This window comes from Mesoplodon densirostris, chromosome 3 (assembly GCF_025265405.1).
Source record: "Mesoplodon densirostris isolate mMesDen1 chromosome 3, mMesDen1 primary haplotype, whole genome shotgun sequence".
In the NCBI taxonomy this organism is placed as follows: Eukaryota; Metazoa; Chordata; class Mammalia; order Artiodactyla; family Ziphiidae; genus Mesoplodon; species Mesoplodon densirostris.
In genome coordinates this window covers 177,295,039-177,314,715 of record NC_082663.1, presented here as the reverse complement: position 1 = coordinate 177,314,715, position 19,677 = coordinate 177,295,039, and the positions used below count along the sequence as shown (strand labels likewise).

Sequence of the window (19,677 nt, the reverse complement as noted above, 5' to 3'; positions counted from 1 at the left end):
GAACCTGGAAAGACAGCACAGATGGAGGAGGGAGTGTGGGAGGGAGGGAGGGACGGATCACTGGCTGGGGTGGGGACAGCGGGTAGGAAAGCCATGGGGTAAACAGGTAGTCAAAAGGAAAAGTTATTTTTTTATGAAAGAAAATATTTCTTGGTGATTTTGAGTTAGCTAAGGAGGGGAGGCTTTCTTTCTTGTCCCTAGAAAACCAGTTAGTCTTTGTTTTCCTTCATTACAGTGCCCCACAGCAGGGGGCCAGATACTTTCTTTTAGATCAGCAAACCTACAAGGAAACAAGAACCCCAACATAAGAGAAATCCACTTATAACTAAGGTGAAAAGAACAGATAAATAGAGAACACTCAACTTATGCAGCTTTAAAAATTAAATATAGGATTATACCATTTTGTTCCTTTCTGAATAACCAGTAATAGAAAAGACCAGACAATAAGAAAAGGGGAAAGCAAAAACGCTGGTGAGAGTGGGAAGGTGAAAGCCAGGCCACCGCTGCTGGCTTAAACCAAGGTCTCCACAAACAGCCGGCTCAGGTCAGCTGCCCCACACCAAAGCAGCTGCATCAGAGATCACAAAACCCCTATCTCTTCTGTCACCTGCCAGCTGGCCAAAGTCCATCGTCCACACTACATAGAACTGGCTTAGAGAACCTTCCCAGCCACCCAACACTGACCAAAAAACCCTCAGTGCTCCATAGGCCTTCCAAAAAGTACGCCAGATATTAGGCAGATGCACCCTTGCAAGGGGGAGGATCTGTCATTTATGTCAGACCTAAAGGGTATGTATCTTCAAAAAGGACTAGAAGTCTTGTTCTAGTCTTTGTTAGGCCACAGCCAGCACTGGCACAGTTCACAGCTGCTGGGGAGTAAACCCCAACTCTGAGAACACACCCTCGGTGGAGCCCTGTGGTCAGGAGCCTTCACCTCCCTTTTGGAGTACACTCATACTTGGATGCAAGGAACAGGAAGCAGACGTGACTGTGCATTGTGTATACTGAATGAAGTTAGGTCTTGCCTATGGTTTGATGACCTTCACCTCTTAAGTAAAAACCTTCAGGTTTAAATAAAAGCCTTCAAGGATGATGAGGTTCTGGTTCATTGCAATATCTGTAAGTTTCAGACTGGATTAATATATTTAGTTGTCAAGATTTTTATTCTTACCCCAAAGAAATGGGTACAAGCTACCAAGTGATGTTAGGTTGTTTGGGTTGAAGCTGTAAGCATGAATGTTTCTTCCAAATCCCAATTTAAAAAGTGAGTTTTCGGGCCTCCCTGGTGGCGCAGTGGTTGGGAGTCCGCCTGCCGATGCAGGGGACGCGGGTTCGTGCCCCGATCCCGGAGGATCCCACATGCCGCGGAGCGGCTGGGCCCGCGAGCCATGGCCGCGGGGCCTGTGTGTCCGGAGCCTGTGCTCCGCAACGGGAGAGGCCACAGCAGTGAGAGGCCCGCGTACAGCAAAAAAAAAAAAAAAAAAAAAAAAAAAAAAAAAAAAAAAAAAAAAAAAAAAAAGTGAGTTTTCTAGATCTCCTACTTTTTAAAGTCAAAACTGCATTTTAAAACAGGTGTATATAACTGCTTATAAGCTATATATAAATTACAAATTAACGAAGTTTAAAAGGCATACCATGGTTCAATTTGATATCTTTCTCAAAATTTATTCTATCTTATCCGAAGACTCTGATTATAGTGCTTCCAAAAGCGCCCGGAACATCTGTCCTGGCACCTGCCCCTGCCCCCTGCTTGGCCAGGACTCTGGGGCTTCCGTGTGGCCTCATTTCAGGTTCTCAGAGCTACCACGGAGAGGTACTTGAGCTTGAGAAATGATGTCAACAGCTCCCTCACAATCTTTTCTCCTTTCCAAAGGACACAGGCATCTTTTTCAAGACTGCAAAACCGCCCATGATTTATTTCCAGTCACAAGGATGTGACTTTCTACTCTCTGGAATAAGAGAGAAAATCACCCATCCTCTCTCTCCCGTCAACATTTCAGCTGGAAACTGCTACTAAATGTTATCTGATCCTTAAGCACAGAGCATCCCTAAAAATATTTCCAACCACCCAATGTTTGTAACTTTACAAACATTTAACCTGGGTTGCTTAGAAGTCTTTTTTTTTTTTTTTTTCGGTATGCGGGCCTCTCACTGTTGTGGCCTCTCCCGTTGCGGAGCACAGGCTCCGGACGCGCAGGCTCCGGACGCGCAGGCTCAGCGGCCATGGCTCACGGGCCCAGCCGCTCCGCGGCATATGGGATCCTCCCAGACCGGGGCACGAACCCGTATCCCCTGCATCGGCAGGCGGACTCTCAACCACTGCGCCACCAGGGAGGCCCAGAAGTCTTTTTAAATAATATTTTAAATGACATTTAAACAGAGGTCCATGAAACTAATTATATAGAGAACTCTTCATTTAACTTCTGGTTAATATTTTCTTGAAAGTCTATTTCTACTTTAGGTATTATTGAAAACAACTGATTTATAATGTATAATTCATTATCTTCATTGTTAATAAATTTCCTACTTTTCCTCAAATCTTTTTTGGAATTTGGTGGAGTGAAAACACCAAACAGCCAAATACTACGTATCAGTTCTCATTATACAGTGCTATCAACATACAAGATTGGATTCAGGAGATTTTCTGCCAGCTCAGTTTTAATACATCCCCAATATTTGTCTCTTGGTACCAAACAGACTAACTAAAAATTCCATTTCTTTACATTTTGGCCTAGGAGTTTTTTAGTATATAATTTGTGATATAATTCTCCATTTTTTATAGGCATGTTTTCCACAAATCCTGCGTGGATCCCTGGCTTAGTGAACATTGTACCTGTCCTATGTGCAAACTTAATATTTTGAAGGCCCTGGGAATTGTGGTATGTCTCCTATTTTATTAATACTTTTGTGTAGTGTTATCTCTAAGCATAACATAACGTAGCACAAGTGGATGGTTAAAAGTCTCACAAGAAAACACTGGCTTTCTCTGCCAGATAACCCTGTTAGTCCAACACTGCCTTTTTTCCCACATTACTTAAAGTCCAGCCCACCTCAGGGAACTTCTGGAAGAGCAGATAAAGAACTGTGCTAGTCCACTTTACAGCCTGCTTCTGTTGGGTGGTGGGTGTGTGATGAAGAACTGAGGTAGAGAGAAGGACGTGATTTTCCTCTATTCCAATTTTTTTTTTTAAGGAATAGAATGTAGACTTTTAACTCTGGTCCAGTAGTAATTTTTTCTGCATTCAGCATGATATAAAACTATGTCATCACTTATGTTCCTTCCTCTTGAATTTGGCTTTGCTCTCCTGGGCGTTGGTAATTGCAGTCAGTGAAGGTGGGCAGTGCCAGCCCTGGGCAGACCTTTGACAGCTGGGCAGGGGTTTTGGTTGGGTGCCAGCCACATAGGGCACTTCAGCCCTGGCCAGGAGAGTCAGCACTGACTAACTGAGGACCTTGGAGACTTCCTGCAGTTCCTTCCTTAAGAGAAGTGTATGTCCAGGATTATTGCTTTTTGGAGGAAAGTGAAATACTTTCTGGTCTCAAAAAAGAGTGAATGAATAATCTCCATATAGAGAAGAAAGTTTATTTTGACCCAACAGATGAATTCCTTGTTTTAGCTTTACAGATCTAAGTAGTCCTATTTGAAATATATTATCAGATGACAGTTTAGATGTAATCTAGTTAGGTAGTGATGCCCCATTTATCCTCCACCTCCAGAGATCACATCAGTGATGTTGTAGTTTCTTCACCTCTTCACCACTGACACTGGCCTAGGTAATTCCTTCTGGTGAGAGCCATCCTTGAGACTGTCTAGCAGCATCCCTGGCCTTTCATATCCACTTTTTAGTTGGTAGGCTTTGACCCCACAGCAGCTCTGTACCTCTTCTTCAGCATTAGATGCTTAGGGTTTTTTTGTTTTTATTTTTGTTTTTTGGTTGCACTGGGTCTTAATTGTGGCAGGCGGGCTCCTTAGTTGTGGCATGCGAACTCTTAGTTGCGACATGCATGTGGGATCTAGTTCCCTGACCAGGGATTGAACCCAGGCCCCCTGCATTGGGAGCACAGAGTCTTAACCACGGCACCCCCAGGGAAGTCCCAACGCTTAGGTTTTGAAACATAGTCTTCTTAGAGTTCAAAAGTTTTTCAACGTTGATCTGCTCTTGGTTGTATGCTTTACTTATGTTTAAAGATAGAAGATATTTAAAAACTGACTAGCAGATAGATGGGGGTATTACAGAGAAGTTAATAGGGTGGAAGGATATTTTATGTTACCTGTATTAACATACAAGCCAAAGTGATACACTACACTGTTTGTCAGCTTTATAATAATGAATCCCTCTGCCTGTGAGCCATGTCCACAAAAGGTTGTCACTTTATAAAGATGAAGTATTCAATTTTCTCAGTTGTGCAATGGATTTTGGCTTTCCTTAGTACCATTTTGGGGAAGAAATCATCTGTTTCTTTTGAATAAAAATTCTTGGATGAGAGTGGGAGGTGTAGATGGGGAGAGAAATGAGAGGAAATCACCTGGAAAAAACTTGGTAAAGTGCAACAGGATGTCAAACATTTAGAATTGTATAAAATGATTTGTTAATCTTACAAGTACTTTTAATCTGGAAATATTTTGCAGCCAAATTTGCCATGTACTGATAACGTAGCATTTGATATGGAAAGGCTCACCAGAACCCAAGCAGTTAACCGAAGATCAGCCCTAGGTGATCTCGCCAGTGACAACTCCCTTGGTCTCGAGCCACTTCGAACTTCGGGGATCTCACCTCTTCCTCAGGATGGGGATCTCACTCCTAGAACAGGAGAGATCAACATCGCAGTAACAAGTAAGTGGGCCCTGTGCCCAGGGCACAGGACAGATTTGCTGCTGGTATTTGATGTGTGGTGGAGAGTTGAGGCAGTCACCAGGGCCAGTGACTTAGTCTGTAACTGAGAAAGTAATGGTTAGTTTTGTTAAAACAGGTATTTGGAATAACGAAACTTCCTTTATAATAAGAAGCTTGTGTACTTGTGTGCAGTTAATAGGGATAGTTGCCATTTGATGAGTAGCTGATCAGAGGTCTGTCTTAATAGCTGTTTATCAGCCTGATTTGAAACGATTGCATTGCAGACAGGGATGTAAGGTAGGACGTCAGCAGCATCCCAGGTGTGTCGTGTAACTGTGAGCACCAGTGGTCTCTGGTACCTAGGCTGCAGGCTACCTAGTAAAAAACTAATCCAGAATTTGAACCTAAAAATTCACAACTTTAGGAACAGTTGAGATGGCCAGCTGCTGCTCACTTTATTTGACACTTTTATGAAATTTGGTGTCTTAGCACTTACCTCTTTGGTATAATTGTACAAGAAGTGTGAGAAGACCCAAAAGGTAATCTACTTTTAAAAAATGCTCTGGGCTAATTATGAACGTCATGATTGTTGAACTGTTGATGAGGAGGAAAAAAAATGCTGAGTGTTTTGATGGCCTTGCCAAAGTATGAGTGGGCTGGCAGGCGTGCGAGTGGGCCTCGTGGACATTCACCCCGTAACAAGCCGGCTGTTTTCAATCCATTCTTTATGTGTTACTTTCATCTAACAACCTTTCACCCCATCTTCCTCGTCACCACTCTGGTGCTGCCTTTTTCAGTATATACTGTTGCTTACCTATAGCTTCAAGCCCTAACCCTAATGGGACTCCTCTCAACTCTGGGAGTCAGTAAAATGGATAAAGCTGTTAGAAAGAGTTTTCCCTTAAACAGTAAGACTTGTGTGGTCTATTCAATTGAAGTATACATGATCTGAACTAACCAAAAATTGTTAGAAAATGATTTCCCAAGTTTTATTTTCTCATTTGCCTAAACTCAAGGAGACTTCATTCAGTTATAAAATAAGTAAAACTATTCTTTGATACAATTTGACTGATTTCTTACCATTTACCAATGGTTTGTTTTAACAGCATTTCATGTTGTCCTGCTTTGACATCTAGGTTTTATGGGCTAGATTTTTAAAAATTGGTCTAGTAATAATAAAGGAGACAAAGGTTGTCTGTTTACTAATGAGTTTTTGGTAGGTCCTTCATTGATCAACATTTATTGAGCACCTACTACTACATAAAGTACTGATCCCATTATATTTCATATAGAAATATCCTTTCAAAATCTTATGTTTTGATGATAAAAATATTACTTCATGTATCAAATTAATCACCTTTAGCAGAATTTGTACATGTTAATAAATGAAACTCATGTGGTTAAATTAGACCAAAGCTACCTCTACTTTAACATCAAAGCTCTGTAGTGCCATAGTAACTACAGTGCATTCAACCAGCATCCACTGTTTGCAAGGCACTGTGCTAACTACACACTGGGGAGAACAGAGGTGACCGAGACCCCAGCTGCAGTAGGTCGGTGCTAAAATACCTCTGGGCCCATTGGGTATTATTACGATAGTGTTTACTTCTTTTTGGTTACTGATTTTTATAACTGAAATGCCATGCATGTATGGATGCTATATTCAAAATTGGAAACATAGACATAATTGAAGTTCTAAAAGTTAGTCTGCTTATCATGTATAAAAGTCTAAGAAGAAAAAATAAAGAATGCTATGTTAAGCTTCTTGAAATTGATTATCAGCCATCTCTTAATTTTTTTTAAATGCCAGTATATATTTTTTCTAACTTAAAATATATGTGGGTAAAAATGGTGGATTTTGCATGGGTTCTTAAATGTTTATTTTGACTTAAATAAAAACCTTGTAAATTCACTCTATTGATGAGGAATTTGTATTCCAAGAAGCAGTGGCTGCACTGTTATCTAAAATGAAAGAGTTTGCTGTGCATTTTAATAATATAAACCAAGGTGGGCAGAGAAATGCTCATAGAACAACTCAGCATCCTGGAATCCTGAAGAACAGTTCTTCTTAACCTTTTGAAGATCACAACCTTTAAAATTCAGTGAAAGTGTAATAACCTTTTTCTAGAAAAATTCCTAGGCACACACAGTTTTGCATAGATGTAGGATTCGTGGAAACCAGATTAAGAAACGCCCATGTTATACACAGCTTTCGCATATAAACATTTGGCATTCCAAGTATAAATTTCTTCTCTGCATTATTGCAGATGTATAGGGAACTTTACTGTGTAGCACTTTGTTAAACCAGCCCTAGTTTGTGTATATTTTAGGAAATATAGTTAAGACTTTTTAGGAAGTCAGATTGGTTCTCAGGTTATTTTTGTGGTTCTCAGTAAGTACTGTTTTGGGAATGTTACCTTGATGGTACAGAGTTTGAAAACTTAAGGGAAAATATTGACCTATTTCCTGGATCTAGAGAGAAACTAGATAAAAACCTTTAGAGTTCTGTGTACCAGAGGTTTTCAACTCCTTGAAGAGCCAAGAGTTGAAATAACCTACCTTGTGAATAACCTACCCTTTCTACTTCTGTTTAATAAAGCCAGAACAGCCAGTGCCGCTTCCCAGCGGTGGGGTTGTGAAGGGTAGTTCTCTTCTTTGCAGGAGACACCAATAAGATGTCCTTTTAAGATAAAGACTATAAGTAAACCCACTCATAAGCAAAATGAATATAGATGTGAATGCCATGGAAGGCCAGCCTGCAGACTGCTTGGAGTACCCACGAGATCTTTGGGAACCACTGCTCCATATTTCTAAGCCTTCTTTAAGAATGAGGGACACAGCCATGCAGAAGTGACAAAATGAAGAAAGAAAGGTTATAAGTATGGCTAGTCCACTTTACTGTCATTTAAATTAACGATTTTTAAAACCTATGTCCATGTGCGATTTTATATACATCTTTTTACTACATACTTTTTGGTGGCCACACTTCTCACAAACCTCAGGACTTTAACTGGAAGAAATGTTTGGGCCATGCTTTCCTTTCTCCCTTGCAGCTTTCACCACTACTTCCACTAACCTTCTCCACTTAGTAGCTCTCTGGCAAACCTCCTCCTGCTTCACTTCCTTGGGCCAGTCTTGGCTTACACCTCCGTTGACGTCTGCTTCGTTGCATTTGAGGGAAATGTTGACATCGATTTGACATAAGCCTTCTCCCCAGAGTGATTTCCTCCCTTTCCTTTGTCAACAGAAGAATGGTTTATTATTGCCAGTTTTGGCCTCCTCAGTGCTCTCACACTCTGCTACATGATCATCAGAGCCACAGCTAGCTTGAATGCTAATGAGTAAGTAACCAATTGTTTCTTGGATTGCATGTGCCAGATGATCCCAAGAAAATATGTAATTTTCATAAAGATCATGAGAATTGCCTTCTACCGATTTCATACTGATCCTGATGGGATCATACCTAGCAAAATAGTTTATTTCATGAACAGTAACACTGACTGGGAGTTCACCTTGCTCAGCAACAACTACTCACTTTAGAAAAGATCTCAGGGCTTTCATTAGCCACAAGCTTAGAATAAATCAACGATGGAACAAATGCCAAGGGAACCAATACAGTCGTAGTATGTGGAGGATGCCCATGTCCTAATCATAGACAGGATTAGCCCCACTTTGCTGTGTGCTCATCAGACTTTACCTGGAGTCTTATCTACTTAGCTTTTGGTGGAGTACTGGCACCCTGGCCTATGGTCAAAGGAACATGGTTGTTTAACCTGTGAGAAAGAAGCAATCAGAAAGACCTGTGACTTCCAAATATTAGAAAGACTGTCAGGAGAAAAAGAAAATAAACATAAACTATATTTCCATAGGACAAAATGAGGACCAAAGGGTAGGTTACAGGAAGGCAAAATTTCACCTTGGTAAAAAGAAGAACATCTGTCAGCAAGGCTACTTACCAGTGAGATGGTTTGCCGTCGGGGTAGGGAGTGCTCAGGACTAAGAATGCAGGCGGAAGGAAGCTGGGTGTTACTTGTCAAGGCTGTTGTCGGTAAAAGGTTTTTCAGAGGATGGAAAATTGGGCTGGGTAACAGTTGAGGTCCATTTTGATCCAATGGTTTTCCAAGAGTAGCTTTCCATGGGGGTAAGATAAAGAAAAGGTTTTATTGGCTTTATTTGTTTTGCTTTAAATTTTTGGCATTTACTGTAAGATATTATTCAGTCCTTTCTTTTAAGGAGTATTCATGAAAACTAATTCAAGATGAAAGCATCCCTGGGACACTGCCCAAATTTGAACCTGAATTGGTAGAATTCCTGTGCTCCCTATATTCAGTTATGTCCTGGCATTTTAATTGATTGATAAAAACCAACCAAGCTCATTTAATTGATTTAACTAAATACTCAGTCCAACTGTAGAAACAATGGGCAAGTAACCTCCACTTCCAATGACATGATTTTATTATCTCTAACCTGATCTTTTGGCTAGATACTTGTAAGAAGTACCCTTTGGCATCCTTGACATATTATATATTGGGAGGATGTCATGTCAGTTGGCATTCTTCAACCTTCAGATAAGTAGTCTCGGCCTCATCCAGCAGGTCAACAGCTACCTGCTTCTGTTGGGCCCACCTGATGCAGTTTTACTTCAACATAGCACAATGTTAATTGCCCAGATTCTGGAGCCAGGCATACCTGGACTTGACTCCCTGCTCCTCCATATTTTTCTTGTGAGACCTAGGCAGTTATATTTATCTGAAGCTCATTTTAGTCATCCATAAAACAAGAAGTAGGAGTACATCATAGGGTTGTTGTGAGAATTAGCATATAAAGTGCTTAGCACAGTGCCTCGTACATAATAAGTGCTCAATAAATGTTAGCCAAAACAATTCCTCTGCAATTCTTTCAGAGTTCTATGAATAAGATGACCATCTGCCTTTATCCTTTGGCAAATGAATTTAATTTTCTTCCATGAAGTAGAATACCGAATCATAAGAGCTCATGAGTACCTGTGATTCAAACCTCAGTTTGGAGGGAAATATTTATTTCACCTGCAGTCACCTACCTCTTTTGCTTACTCCCATACCAACCCATCAAACTAGATGATAATGTAAGCCCACTTCTTTAAAATTTCACAAAACAGTGAAAACCAATCACAGCAAGTAGCTGCACACTGGGCACTTTTAGAGAATTATTAAGTAATTTAGTAGTCACCTTACTGCCACTCAGAATCAGCCAGGTGCTCAGTTCATGTATCAGATATTTTAGAGAATATGCTCAATAGACATGTTACCTGTTGAAGTTAGAGTTCCGCTCATAAATGCCTGCATGACTCAGAATCTAAGTCATAGATCTTAGATCCATGTCTTAGTCCATCCCTTCTCCCATTAGCCTTTGTAGAGGGTTGATACTGCAATTGTTCATTTGACTATTATTTCTGTGCCTTCAGTCAAAACCACTCTGAAGGACAATTTCCATGATTCCATTTAGAGAGAGAAATGAGAGAGAGAGAGAGAGAGAGTGTGTGTGTGTGTGTGTACACACACATATGGATGCATGAAAGGATGGTCACCAAAATATTAATGGTGATTATCTTAATTTAGTACAATTTTGGGTGATGTTTTGCTCTCCTGTTGTGCTTTTATGTGTTGATTTTTTTGTAACTGTAATTACTTAATTTTTTGAAAGACCCTTTTAATTGTAGGGGATTAAAAAAAGATAATAGCCGGGAATTCCCTGGTGGTCCAATGGTTAGCACTCTGCACTTCCACTGCCAGGGTCTTGGGTTCGATCCTTGGTCTGGGAACTAAGATCCCACAAGCCGTGCAGTGCAGCCAAAAAAAAAAAAAAAAGATAGCCACTCTTACTCAATGTCTGTTTCCCAAAAATGTTGATGAAAAATTCCTGTGTGATTTTAATTCCAGAGAAAAGTTTATTTCAGCAAATAAATTTATAATTATTCTTCATTAATGACATCTTTGAAATCTATCTTACCTTTTCACTTTTACCAAAAAATTACAATCAAAGTGAGATTGCCTTTTCAATTTAATTGCTGCATTTCAATTTTCTGGTTAACCTCGTCCATTTGTAAGATAGTCTTCTGTATAAGTAGATTCTATCTTTTCACATTTTAATGATTTGTCTGGAAATTAGTAGTAAATTCCACCTTATGCTTTCTACCTACTGTTATAGTTTACTTTTTACTTTAGTTACTTTAGTTTACTTTTCTGACAGTGTACTGATTGTATTGTGATGTCAATAAGACCTTGACCCAGTCTAGTCACTGGTGAAACCCTGTGGGCAAGATGAAGCAGTACTGGCCGTATATAAAGGCAGGGCTGCGGAACCCAGGCAGGTCCAGGCCTCCATGGGTTGCTGCTCCACTAGGGGTGAAAGCACTCCGCCTCCCTCACTACGCTCTGCGTGTTCACTCAGGGCCTAACTCAGAGATCCATGAAAAGTCCACGTATCTGGGGTCACCCCCTTCTATCGTGATGAAATACTATTTATGTAAGTACTCAACCATGACTACAAACAAATCTAGTGAATTTTGAGACTTTGCAAATTTAAACAGGATAGCAGTCAAAGAGGCAAATAAATGTAAGTTAAATATATTTGTACATATTAGCTTCCCTAACACTTGCTGTACCTAAGTAAGCAACGTTATTGAACTGCAGCTCCAAAGGAGGTTTTCTGCTCCACTTCATTATTCAGGTAAACCTTGTTAAATCCCAGCATTTACCAGCTTACGTTTCTATAAATCCATTTTTCCCTCAACATAAAAAAAGTAAATATTTATTTGAAAAATAATATTTGTTTTTATTTGAGGAACAAGTTATAAGATATGTGGATGATGTAGGAGAGATTTTGAGTCAAATGGGAGGTTCAGCTAGGTATTCTCTAGAGCCCTTTCTTAGTTCCTGGATTCTGATGCATAGACATCATGTTCTGAGACTTGCAGAGGATTGTAGCCTAGGCATTCAAGGTTCAGAACAGTCGCAGGAGGAGGAGATGAATCTAATGTGGTTAACTTGATGAAATAACTGGAACAGATATGAAATCCTGTAGCATAACTGAAGACCAGGAAGCCCTAGCTCTGCGGCAGGTCGTTGGGCCTCAGTTGTCCCCACCAGTGCTCCTCTTGAGCTGTCCTCCTCTGAGGTTAGTGGTAGAAATTTACAAGCCAGGTCAAAGGAACTGATGTTTCTATTTTACTCTCTAATCAATATTTCTGAATTGTTTTGCTCGGACTCTTTAAGAGGAACGTTGACATATTTCAGTATGAAAGAGTCTGAAAACTTAACATTTCTATCTTAGGGATGCTTACCTTAGAGGAGACCGGGGTGATGTAAGAGGTGTCCCCAGGTATTTGGAGGACTGCCAAAGATGAGAACAGCTACTGTTTATTGTGTGCCTACCGAGAACTTACTCTTGTTTGGGGCTCTGTTACTACCCACATTGCCCCATTTAATACTCATAATGGTCCTGTGGTGACTAACCAGTGCATACAGAGGGTGATACTTACTTTGTAGCTCTGGAGATATCTACAGGGAGGTAGATTTCCATTTCATGTAAGAAAGAACTTCCTGCCAGTCAGAATTGTCCATCCCTGACATGGGCTGTGTTGAAAGCTAATGAGCTTGCTGGGACCTGTGTATTCAGACAGAAGTGACAAGGCTGAAGCTGTTTGGAGGCAGATCCTGAGTCAGGTAGAAGTTCTAAGACTCCTTCTAGTTCTCAGAGTTCCTCTTGAATTGTCTGTCCTAAATGGTCCCTTCCTAGGAGAGATCAGAGCCCAAGGAGAGGGGTTGGGGTCTCTGCTGGCTGCCTCTTTTAGAACCTTCAGGGTCAAAAGCAATGTTTTGTTTGTTTGTTTGTTTTTAACTTATTTATTTATTTTTGGCTGAGTTGGGTCTTTGTTGCTGCGTGCCAGCTTTCTCTAGTTGTGGTGAGTGGGGGCTACTCTTCGTTGCGGTGTGTGGGCTTCTCACTGCCGTGGCTTCTCTTGTTGTGGAGCACGGGCTCTAGGTGCACGGGCTTCAGTATTTGTGGCTCGCAGGCTCTAGAGCGCATGCTCAGCAGTTGTAGCGCTCGGGCTTAGTTGCTCCGCTGCATGTGGGATCTTCCCAGACCAGGGCTTGAACCCATGTCCCCTCCTGCATTGGCAGGTGGATTCTTAACCACTGTGCCACCAGGGAAGCCCAAAGGCAATGTTTTTAAAACTATTTTTTTTACCATCTCCTACTGTAAGAAATACATTTTATATTTTGACCCAGTGCTCCCACATGTATAACTGAAACAGAAGTTCCACAGACATTTTCCTTACTACATCAGTATTCTCTGATCTATTCTTCTCTGTGCTTTTTTATTGTATTGTTGTTAATGTTAGTCATGAACTCCTGCATTGATTTTATGATCCATTAATAGGTTACAGCCTGCAGTTTGAGAAACACTGATCTAAAGAATTTTGAATTTTTAGTTTTCAACCTAAAAACTTTTGCTCACACTAGCACACATCTCTGATTGTTTATTTTCCTGAGACAGCCTTTTTTGTAGCAATACCAGCAAAGATTTGCCCCCAGTTTGATCATGAATACTCTTCTCTTAGTATTTAGTTCTTTTAGCCACTCTGAGCCTGAGATATATACACAGAGGAGTACCCTGAGGCCCAGAGGGGCTGAGTGACCCCCAAGAAATGCCATAGGAATAAGGGCATGGGATTCAAGCCCTGTATTTCTGGTTCCAGCTCTTTCCTTTACACTGCTTGTCTTTGACTACTCCGGTGAGCCATTTAAGGGCTCCAAATAATGCGGTTGAAAAAGATAAATTTGGTTTTCTAAAAACATGGTGACAAAAAGAAGATTACAGCAGCAGAAGCTTTGACTGGACTTCTGTCTTTGACAGCAGTCAATCTTGCATTTTTCAGAAGTGCCTTTAATGTTTGGCTGCATAGTTGTTTATAATTTCTTAGGCAGCAAAAAAGGTAAGCTTAAAAATCTTTATTTGCCCATTAAAAGTCCTATATGCAGTTTTTCAGAGGAAATGTTATAAAAACGATGTGTTATCTTAAATATGAACTACAATAAACAAGTGTAGAGCCCTGTTTGCAGTTTCTGTGAATGGCCTTCACACCCAGCCTTTCATTCATTGGGCAGCATCCCCCCAGTGTTTGAGGCACCAGGCCTTGCCCTGCAGGAGCCCTGGGGAAAGGGAAGGGGGCTGCACTGCTCAGTGCCCTGCACTGCGGTGCTGGTTGAAGTGACGGAAGAGCCAGGGAGTGCCTGCGGACCCAGCACAAGATGACTGGAGTATCACACAGACACAGGGGAACTGCTGCTTTTGCCCTGAGGGAGTTGAAAAAGGCTTCCTGGAGGGAGTGACTTAGAAACCAGGCCAGGCATAATTAAAGCACAAGGTGAGAAAAAGCAGAGCAGGTTCAGAGAGTTGTGTGGTTTGACGTGTCTGCTGTAGCTCGTGGCGACGGTAGGCAGACTACAGAATTTGGACTGGTTTTTTTGTAACCAGCAGGTGATATCTAAGGCTTTTCAGCAAAAAGAAAATTGCTGATGGCTGAGAAGTTGCTTTCATGGTAGAGACTGGAAGCAAGAAGGTAGGTTAGGTGAAAATACAGAGCTGAAGGAGAAAGTCAGGATGATAGGGAGGAGATAAAACAGGAGATGCTGGAGAGTTGTGTGTTGACCAAAGATTAAGAGGTTTGAAGTATGGATCTGGAATTCTGCCGGGAAAAAAGAGAGCAGAATTGAAGATATGATGTGGGAACCATAGAAATGAACCAGACTCTATAAGGGTTCAGGAACTAGGTCAGCATTAGCCTGAGGGTAATGCAGGAAACTTCCAAAGATGTCAGGTACCTTCAGGCACCTGATTTAGGGACACACACACACACACACACACACACACACGCACGCACGCACGTAAAATCTGGAGAATTCCTGTAAGAAAGCCTTACGTCTCTGGGAGTCTGTACTCCTCAAATATTACTTCAAAATAAGTAATGACATGTTTGTTTGAGGTACAAAGCAGGAGCATATTGTAAAGACAGCAGCTACAGATTTCAGGGCACTCAGCATTTAGAACATGTGTTCAAACCAGGAAAAGTTGTAAATTGTACGACAGTTGTCCCTGCATTTTTAAACAAAATGCTGTTAGCCTGTACTTTTCCCTGCCTTCCTTTTGGAAGTACTAACACACTTTTAAGTGACTGAGCCACTTGACCTCAGATCTACAGCTGCTGAGTTCAGGAAAATGCTGGTGACTTACTGGCTTTACCAAATTGGTCTGGGAAATACTTGGGGACAACCCCAGGCCACCATTCAGTTAGGCTTACTTTCTCTGTTATTTTAAAACATTGACAACTACCCGTTAACTAATTCTTGACCTCTCTTTTTTCCTTTTATTCCATAGGGTAGAATGGTTTTGAAGAAGGAAAAGAATGCTTTCTGACTGATTGCCTTGAAGGAAAAAAGAACCTATTTTTGTGCATCATTTACCAATCATGCCACACAAGCATTTATTTTTAGTACATTTTATTTTTTCATAAAATTGCTAATGCCAAAGCTTTGTATTAAAATAAATAAATAATAAAATTAAAAGACTGTGTTGTTGCGTGTTATTCACCCACTTGTGTTTGGAAGGCTGATTTGGAGGTCACATACCCAAAGTTCATTTGTGTGTGTTTCAGAGACAGAACGTGCTCATACTCCCCAGGGGAGGAACAGTGATGCTGTTTCTTTTGGTCTTTTCACGTTGGCTCCTGTTGTGCCCAGATAGGACCCAAGTGTGGGGACATCCTGTGTGGTAATGCTCCCTCGGGCGCTGAACTGAGTTGCTCCATTTTATTTACTTCAAGGTCGCCATTCACTCTCTGATAATTTCTTGTTCCTTTGTTGGTGGTTGATCTGACTCCTCTAGAACGTCAGCTCCACAGCCGCAGGGACATTTAACTGTGTCACTTGCCACTGTATCTCTGGTACCTAGTAGAGTGCTTTGCACATAGTAAGTGCTCAATAAATATTTGGTGGGATGAAAGCATGAGTGTATGAAAAATTTTCCAAAATACATAACTGATTAGTAATAAATTATATCTGTCCAAGATTTTTTTTACATAGTTTGTACTGTATTCTTTTTTTTTTTTTTTAAGATGTTGGGGGTAGGAGTTTTTATTAATTAATTTATTTATTTTTGCTGTGTTGCGTCTTCATTTCTGTGCGAGGGCTTTCTCTAGTTGTGGCAAGCGGGGGCCACTCTTCATCGCAGTGCACGGGCCTCTCACTATCGCGGCCTCTTGTTGCGGAGCACAGGCTCCAGACGCGCAGGCTCACTAGTCGTGGCTCCGCGGCCTGTGGGATCCTCCCAGACCAGGGCTCGAACCCGTGTCCCCTGCATTAGCAGGCAGATTCTCAACCACTGCGCCACCAGGGAAGCCCTGTACTGTATTCTTTTAAAAACAGTGAATTCTGAAGTTGGATGAGAGCAATTTTACATGTATAAATGAAATTTTTTTGCATTACTTGTGAGGAAGTTGTTGAAATATTTTATGTTATATGAATCTTATGCTTGAAGGGATTATCAGTATGTGTAAATGTGCCTAACCTTCCACCTCAGCATACCTGAGAGTTGAGAATATTCCCACTAGTAGTAATAGGTCCACTACAGCAGTCAATACTCAAATCAGTAGGGGGTTGAAGATTCTTTTCTTTTTTTTTATTGAGATATAATTCACATACTGTGAAATTTACCCTTTTAAAGGGTAAAGCCACTGCAGTGGTTTTTAGTATGTTCACAAGGTCGTAGAATCATCACAACTATCTAATTCCAGAACGTTTTTGTCATCCCAGAAAGAAGGCTCATACCCATTAACAGTAACCTCTCACCCCTGCCAGCCCAAAAACCACTAATCTACTCTATGTCTCTATGGATTTGCCTGTTTAGGACATTTTGTATAAATAGAATCATACAATATGTGGCCTTTTGTGTTTGGCTTCTTTCACTTAGTATACTGTTCTTAAAATTCATCCAGTTGTAGCATGTATCAGTATTTTGTTCTTTTTTGTAGCTGAATAATATTCCATTGTATGGATATATGCTGCATTTTTTTCATCCATCCATTGATGGACATTTGGGTCGTTTCCACATTTTGGCTTTTATGAATAATGCTTCTATGAACATTTGTATACAAATTTTTGTGTGAACATATCTTTTTAATTCTCTTGGGTATATCCCTAGGAGTAGAATTGCTGGGGTATATGTTAACTCTAAGTTTAACTTGTTGAAAAACTACCAAACTGGTCGCCAAGGATCTGTACAATTTCACATTCCTACCAGCAATGTACAAGGGATCCAGTTTCTCTACATCCTCACCAGTGCGTATTATTTTCCTTTTTCTAAAAAATTATAGCCATGTCTAGTGGGTGTGAAGTGGCACCTCACTGTAGTTTTGATTTGCATTTTCCTAGTGACTAATGACGTTTAACATCTTTTCATGTGCTTGTTGGCTACTTGAATATCTTCTTTGGAGAAATGTCTATTTAAGTCCTTTGTCCATTTTTAATTGGATTATTTGTCTTTTTGTTACTGAGTTGTAGGAGTTCTTTATACATTCCAGATACTAGGCCCTTATCAAATATATGATTTGCGAATATTTTCTCCTATAAGTTCTCTATTCACTTTCTTGATAGAATCTTTTGAAGTACAAGTTTTTTTGTTTTGGGGTTTTTGGGGGGGGAGTCCAATATGTCTGTTTTTTCTTTGGTTTGTGTTTTAGGAGTCATATCTAAGAAACGATTGCCTAATTCAAGGTCACAAAAACTTTCAAGAGTTTTATAGTTTTAGCTCATATTTAGTTCTCTCATCCATTTTGAGTTAATATATGTATATGATGTGAGGTAGAGGTCCAACTTCTTTTTTTTTTTTTTTTTTTTGCATGTTGGATATTTATTTGTCTCAGTACCATTTGTTAAAGAGATATTCTCTCTTCCCCAGATGAATGGTCTTGGCACTCTTGTCAGAAGTCAGTTAGGCATAATATATGAGTTTATTTCTAGACTCTCAGTTCTATTTTATTGGTCCCTATTCCGTCCTTTTGCCAGTATCACATGGTATTGATTACTATTACTTTGTAGTAAGTTTGAAATTGGGAAGTGTGAGTCCTCCAGCTTTTTCACGATTGTTTTGGCTATTCAAGGTCCCTTGCATTTCCATATGAATTTTAGGATGAGTTTTTAATCTCTGCAAAAAAAGCCCCCTGGGATTTTGATAGGGATTACCTTGAATTTGCAAGTCATTTTAGGTAGTAGAGTCATCTTAACAATATTAAGTCTTCCAATCCATGAACAGGAGATGCCTTCCTATTTATTTATTTAATTTCTACAGAAATGTAATTGATTTTTGTACATTGCTCTTTTATCCTTGCAACCTTGCTGCACTCATTTACTAGCGCTAATAGTCTTTTAGTGGATGCCTTAGCATTTTCTATGTACGAGATCATGTCGTCTGCAAGTAGAGATAGTTTTACTTCTTCCTTTCCAGTCAGGCTGCCTTTTATTTCATTTTCTTAATTGCCCCTGGCTGGCGCCTTCATTAGTAGAATGTTGAATAGAAGTGGTACAAGCAGACATCCATGTCTTGTTCCTGATCTTGAGGGAAAAGCGTTTAGTCTATCACTGTTGAGTATGATGTTAGCTGTGGGATTTTCACTGCTGTCCTTTTATCAGGTTGAAAAGTTCCCTTTTGCTTCTAGCTTGTTGAGTGTTTTTATCATAAACGAGTTTGGGTTCTGTCAAATGCTTTTTCTGTGTCTGTTTAGATGATCGTGTGGTTTTTGTCTTATTTTTATTAATATGATATATTAATTGATTTTCATATGTTGAACCAACCTTACATTCCTGAGATAAATCCCAATTGGTCATAATAGGGTTATGTTTTTCTATGTTTCAGGATTCAATTTCCTAGTATTTTGCTGAGGATTTTTATAGCTATATTCAGTGAGGAATATTGGTCTGTAATTTTCTTGTGATGTCTTTCTCTGACTTGGTATCACTGTAATGCTAGCCTCCTATAATGCATTGTGCAGTGTTTCCTTCTCTTCTGTTTTTTGAAAGAGTTTGAGAGGAATTGGTGTTAATTCTTAATGGTTAGAATCCACCACTAAAGCCATCTGGTCGTGGTCTTTTCTTTGTGGGAAGTTTTTTGATTACTGATTTACTCTCTTACTTCTTATAGGCCTCTTCAGGTTTTCTATTTCTAGTTAAGTCAATTTCAGTAATTTGTGTCTCTCTAGGAATTTGTCCATTTCATCTAGGTTATCACATGTATTGGCATACAGTTGCCGTAAGATTCCCTTATAATCCTTTTTGTTTCTTCAATGTCAGTAGTAATGTCCCCGTTCATTCCTGATTTTAGTAATTTGAGTTCTTTTTTGCCTGGTCAAAGATATATGCACCTAACACTTATCCATGGTTTAGCTAGTTATGCCTTGCTAAAGGTTTGTAAATTTTGATCTTTTCAAGGAACCAACTTTTGGTTTTATTGCTTTGTCTATTTTTCTATTCTCTACTTTATTAATTTTCACTGACATCTTTATTATTTTCTCCCTTCTGCTTGCTTTGGGTCTCATTTTTTTCTTCTCTTAAGGTGGAAGATTATGTTATAGATTTCAGATCTTTCTTTTTTAATATAAGCATTTACAGCTATAAATTTCTCTGTAAGCACAATTTCACCCATCTGTAATTTTGGTATGTTTTGGTTTTTATATCATTCATCTTAAGCGTATTTTCTAGTTTCTGCTATGATTTTCCTTTTGATCCATTGGTTGTTTAAATCCCACGTA

General features: G+C 39.9%; 1 protein-coding gene across 1 annotated transcript in view; it reads left to right on the top strand.

Moving 5' to 3' along the window:
- Nucleotides 1-15,442, top strand: part of RNF130 (ring finger protein 130) — a 101,282-nt gene extending 85,840 nt beyond the window's left edge. The window contains exons 6-9 of the mRNA XM_060095056.1: nt 2,783-2,879; nt 4,631-4,835; nt 8,083-8,176; nt 15,255-15,442. Of these exons, the coding sequence (XP_059951039.1) occupies nt 2,783-2,879; nt 4,631-4,835; nt 8,083-8,176; nt 15,255-15,270 (412 nt within the window). The 3' untranslated portion in view covers nt 15,271-15,442. The remainder of the gene's footprint in view (nt 1-2,782; nt 2,880-4,630; nt 4,836-8,082; nt 8,177-15,254) is intronic.
- Nucleotides 15,443-19,677: the final 4,235 nt, after the last annotated feature.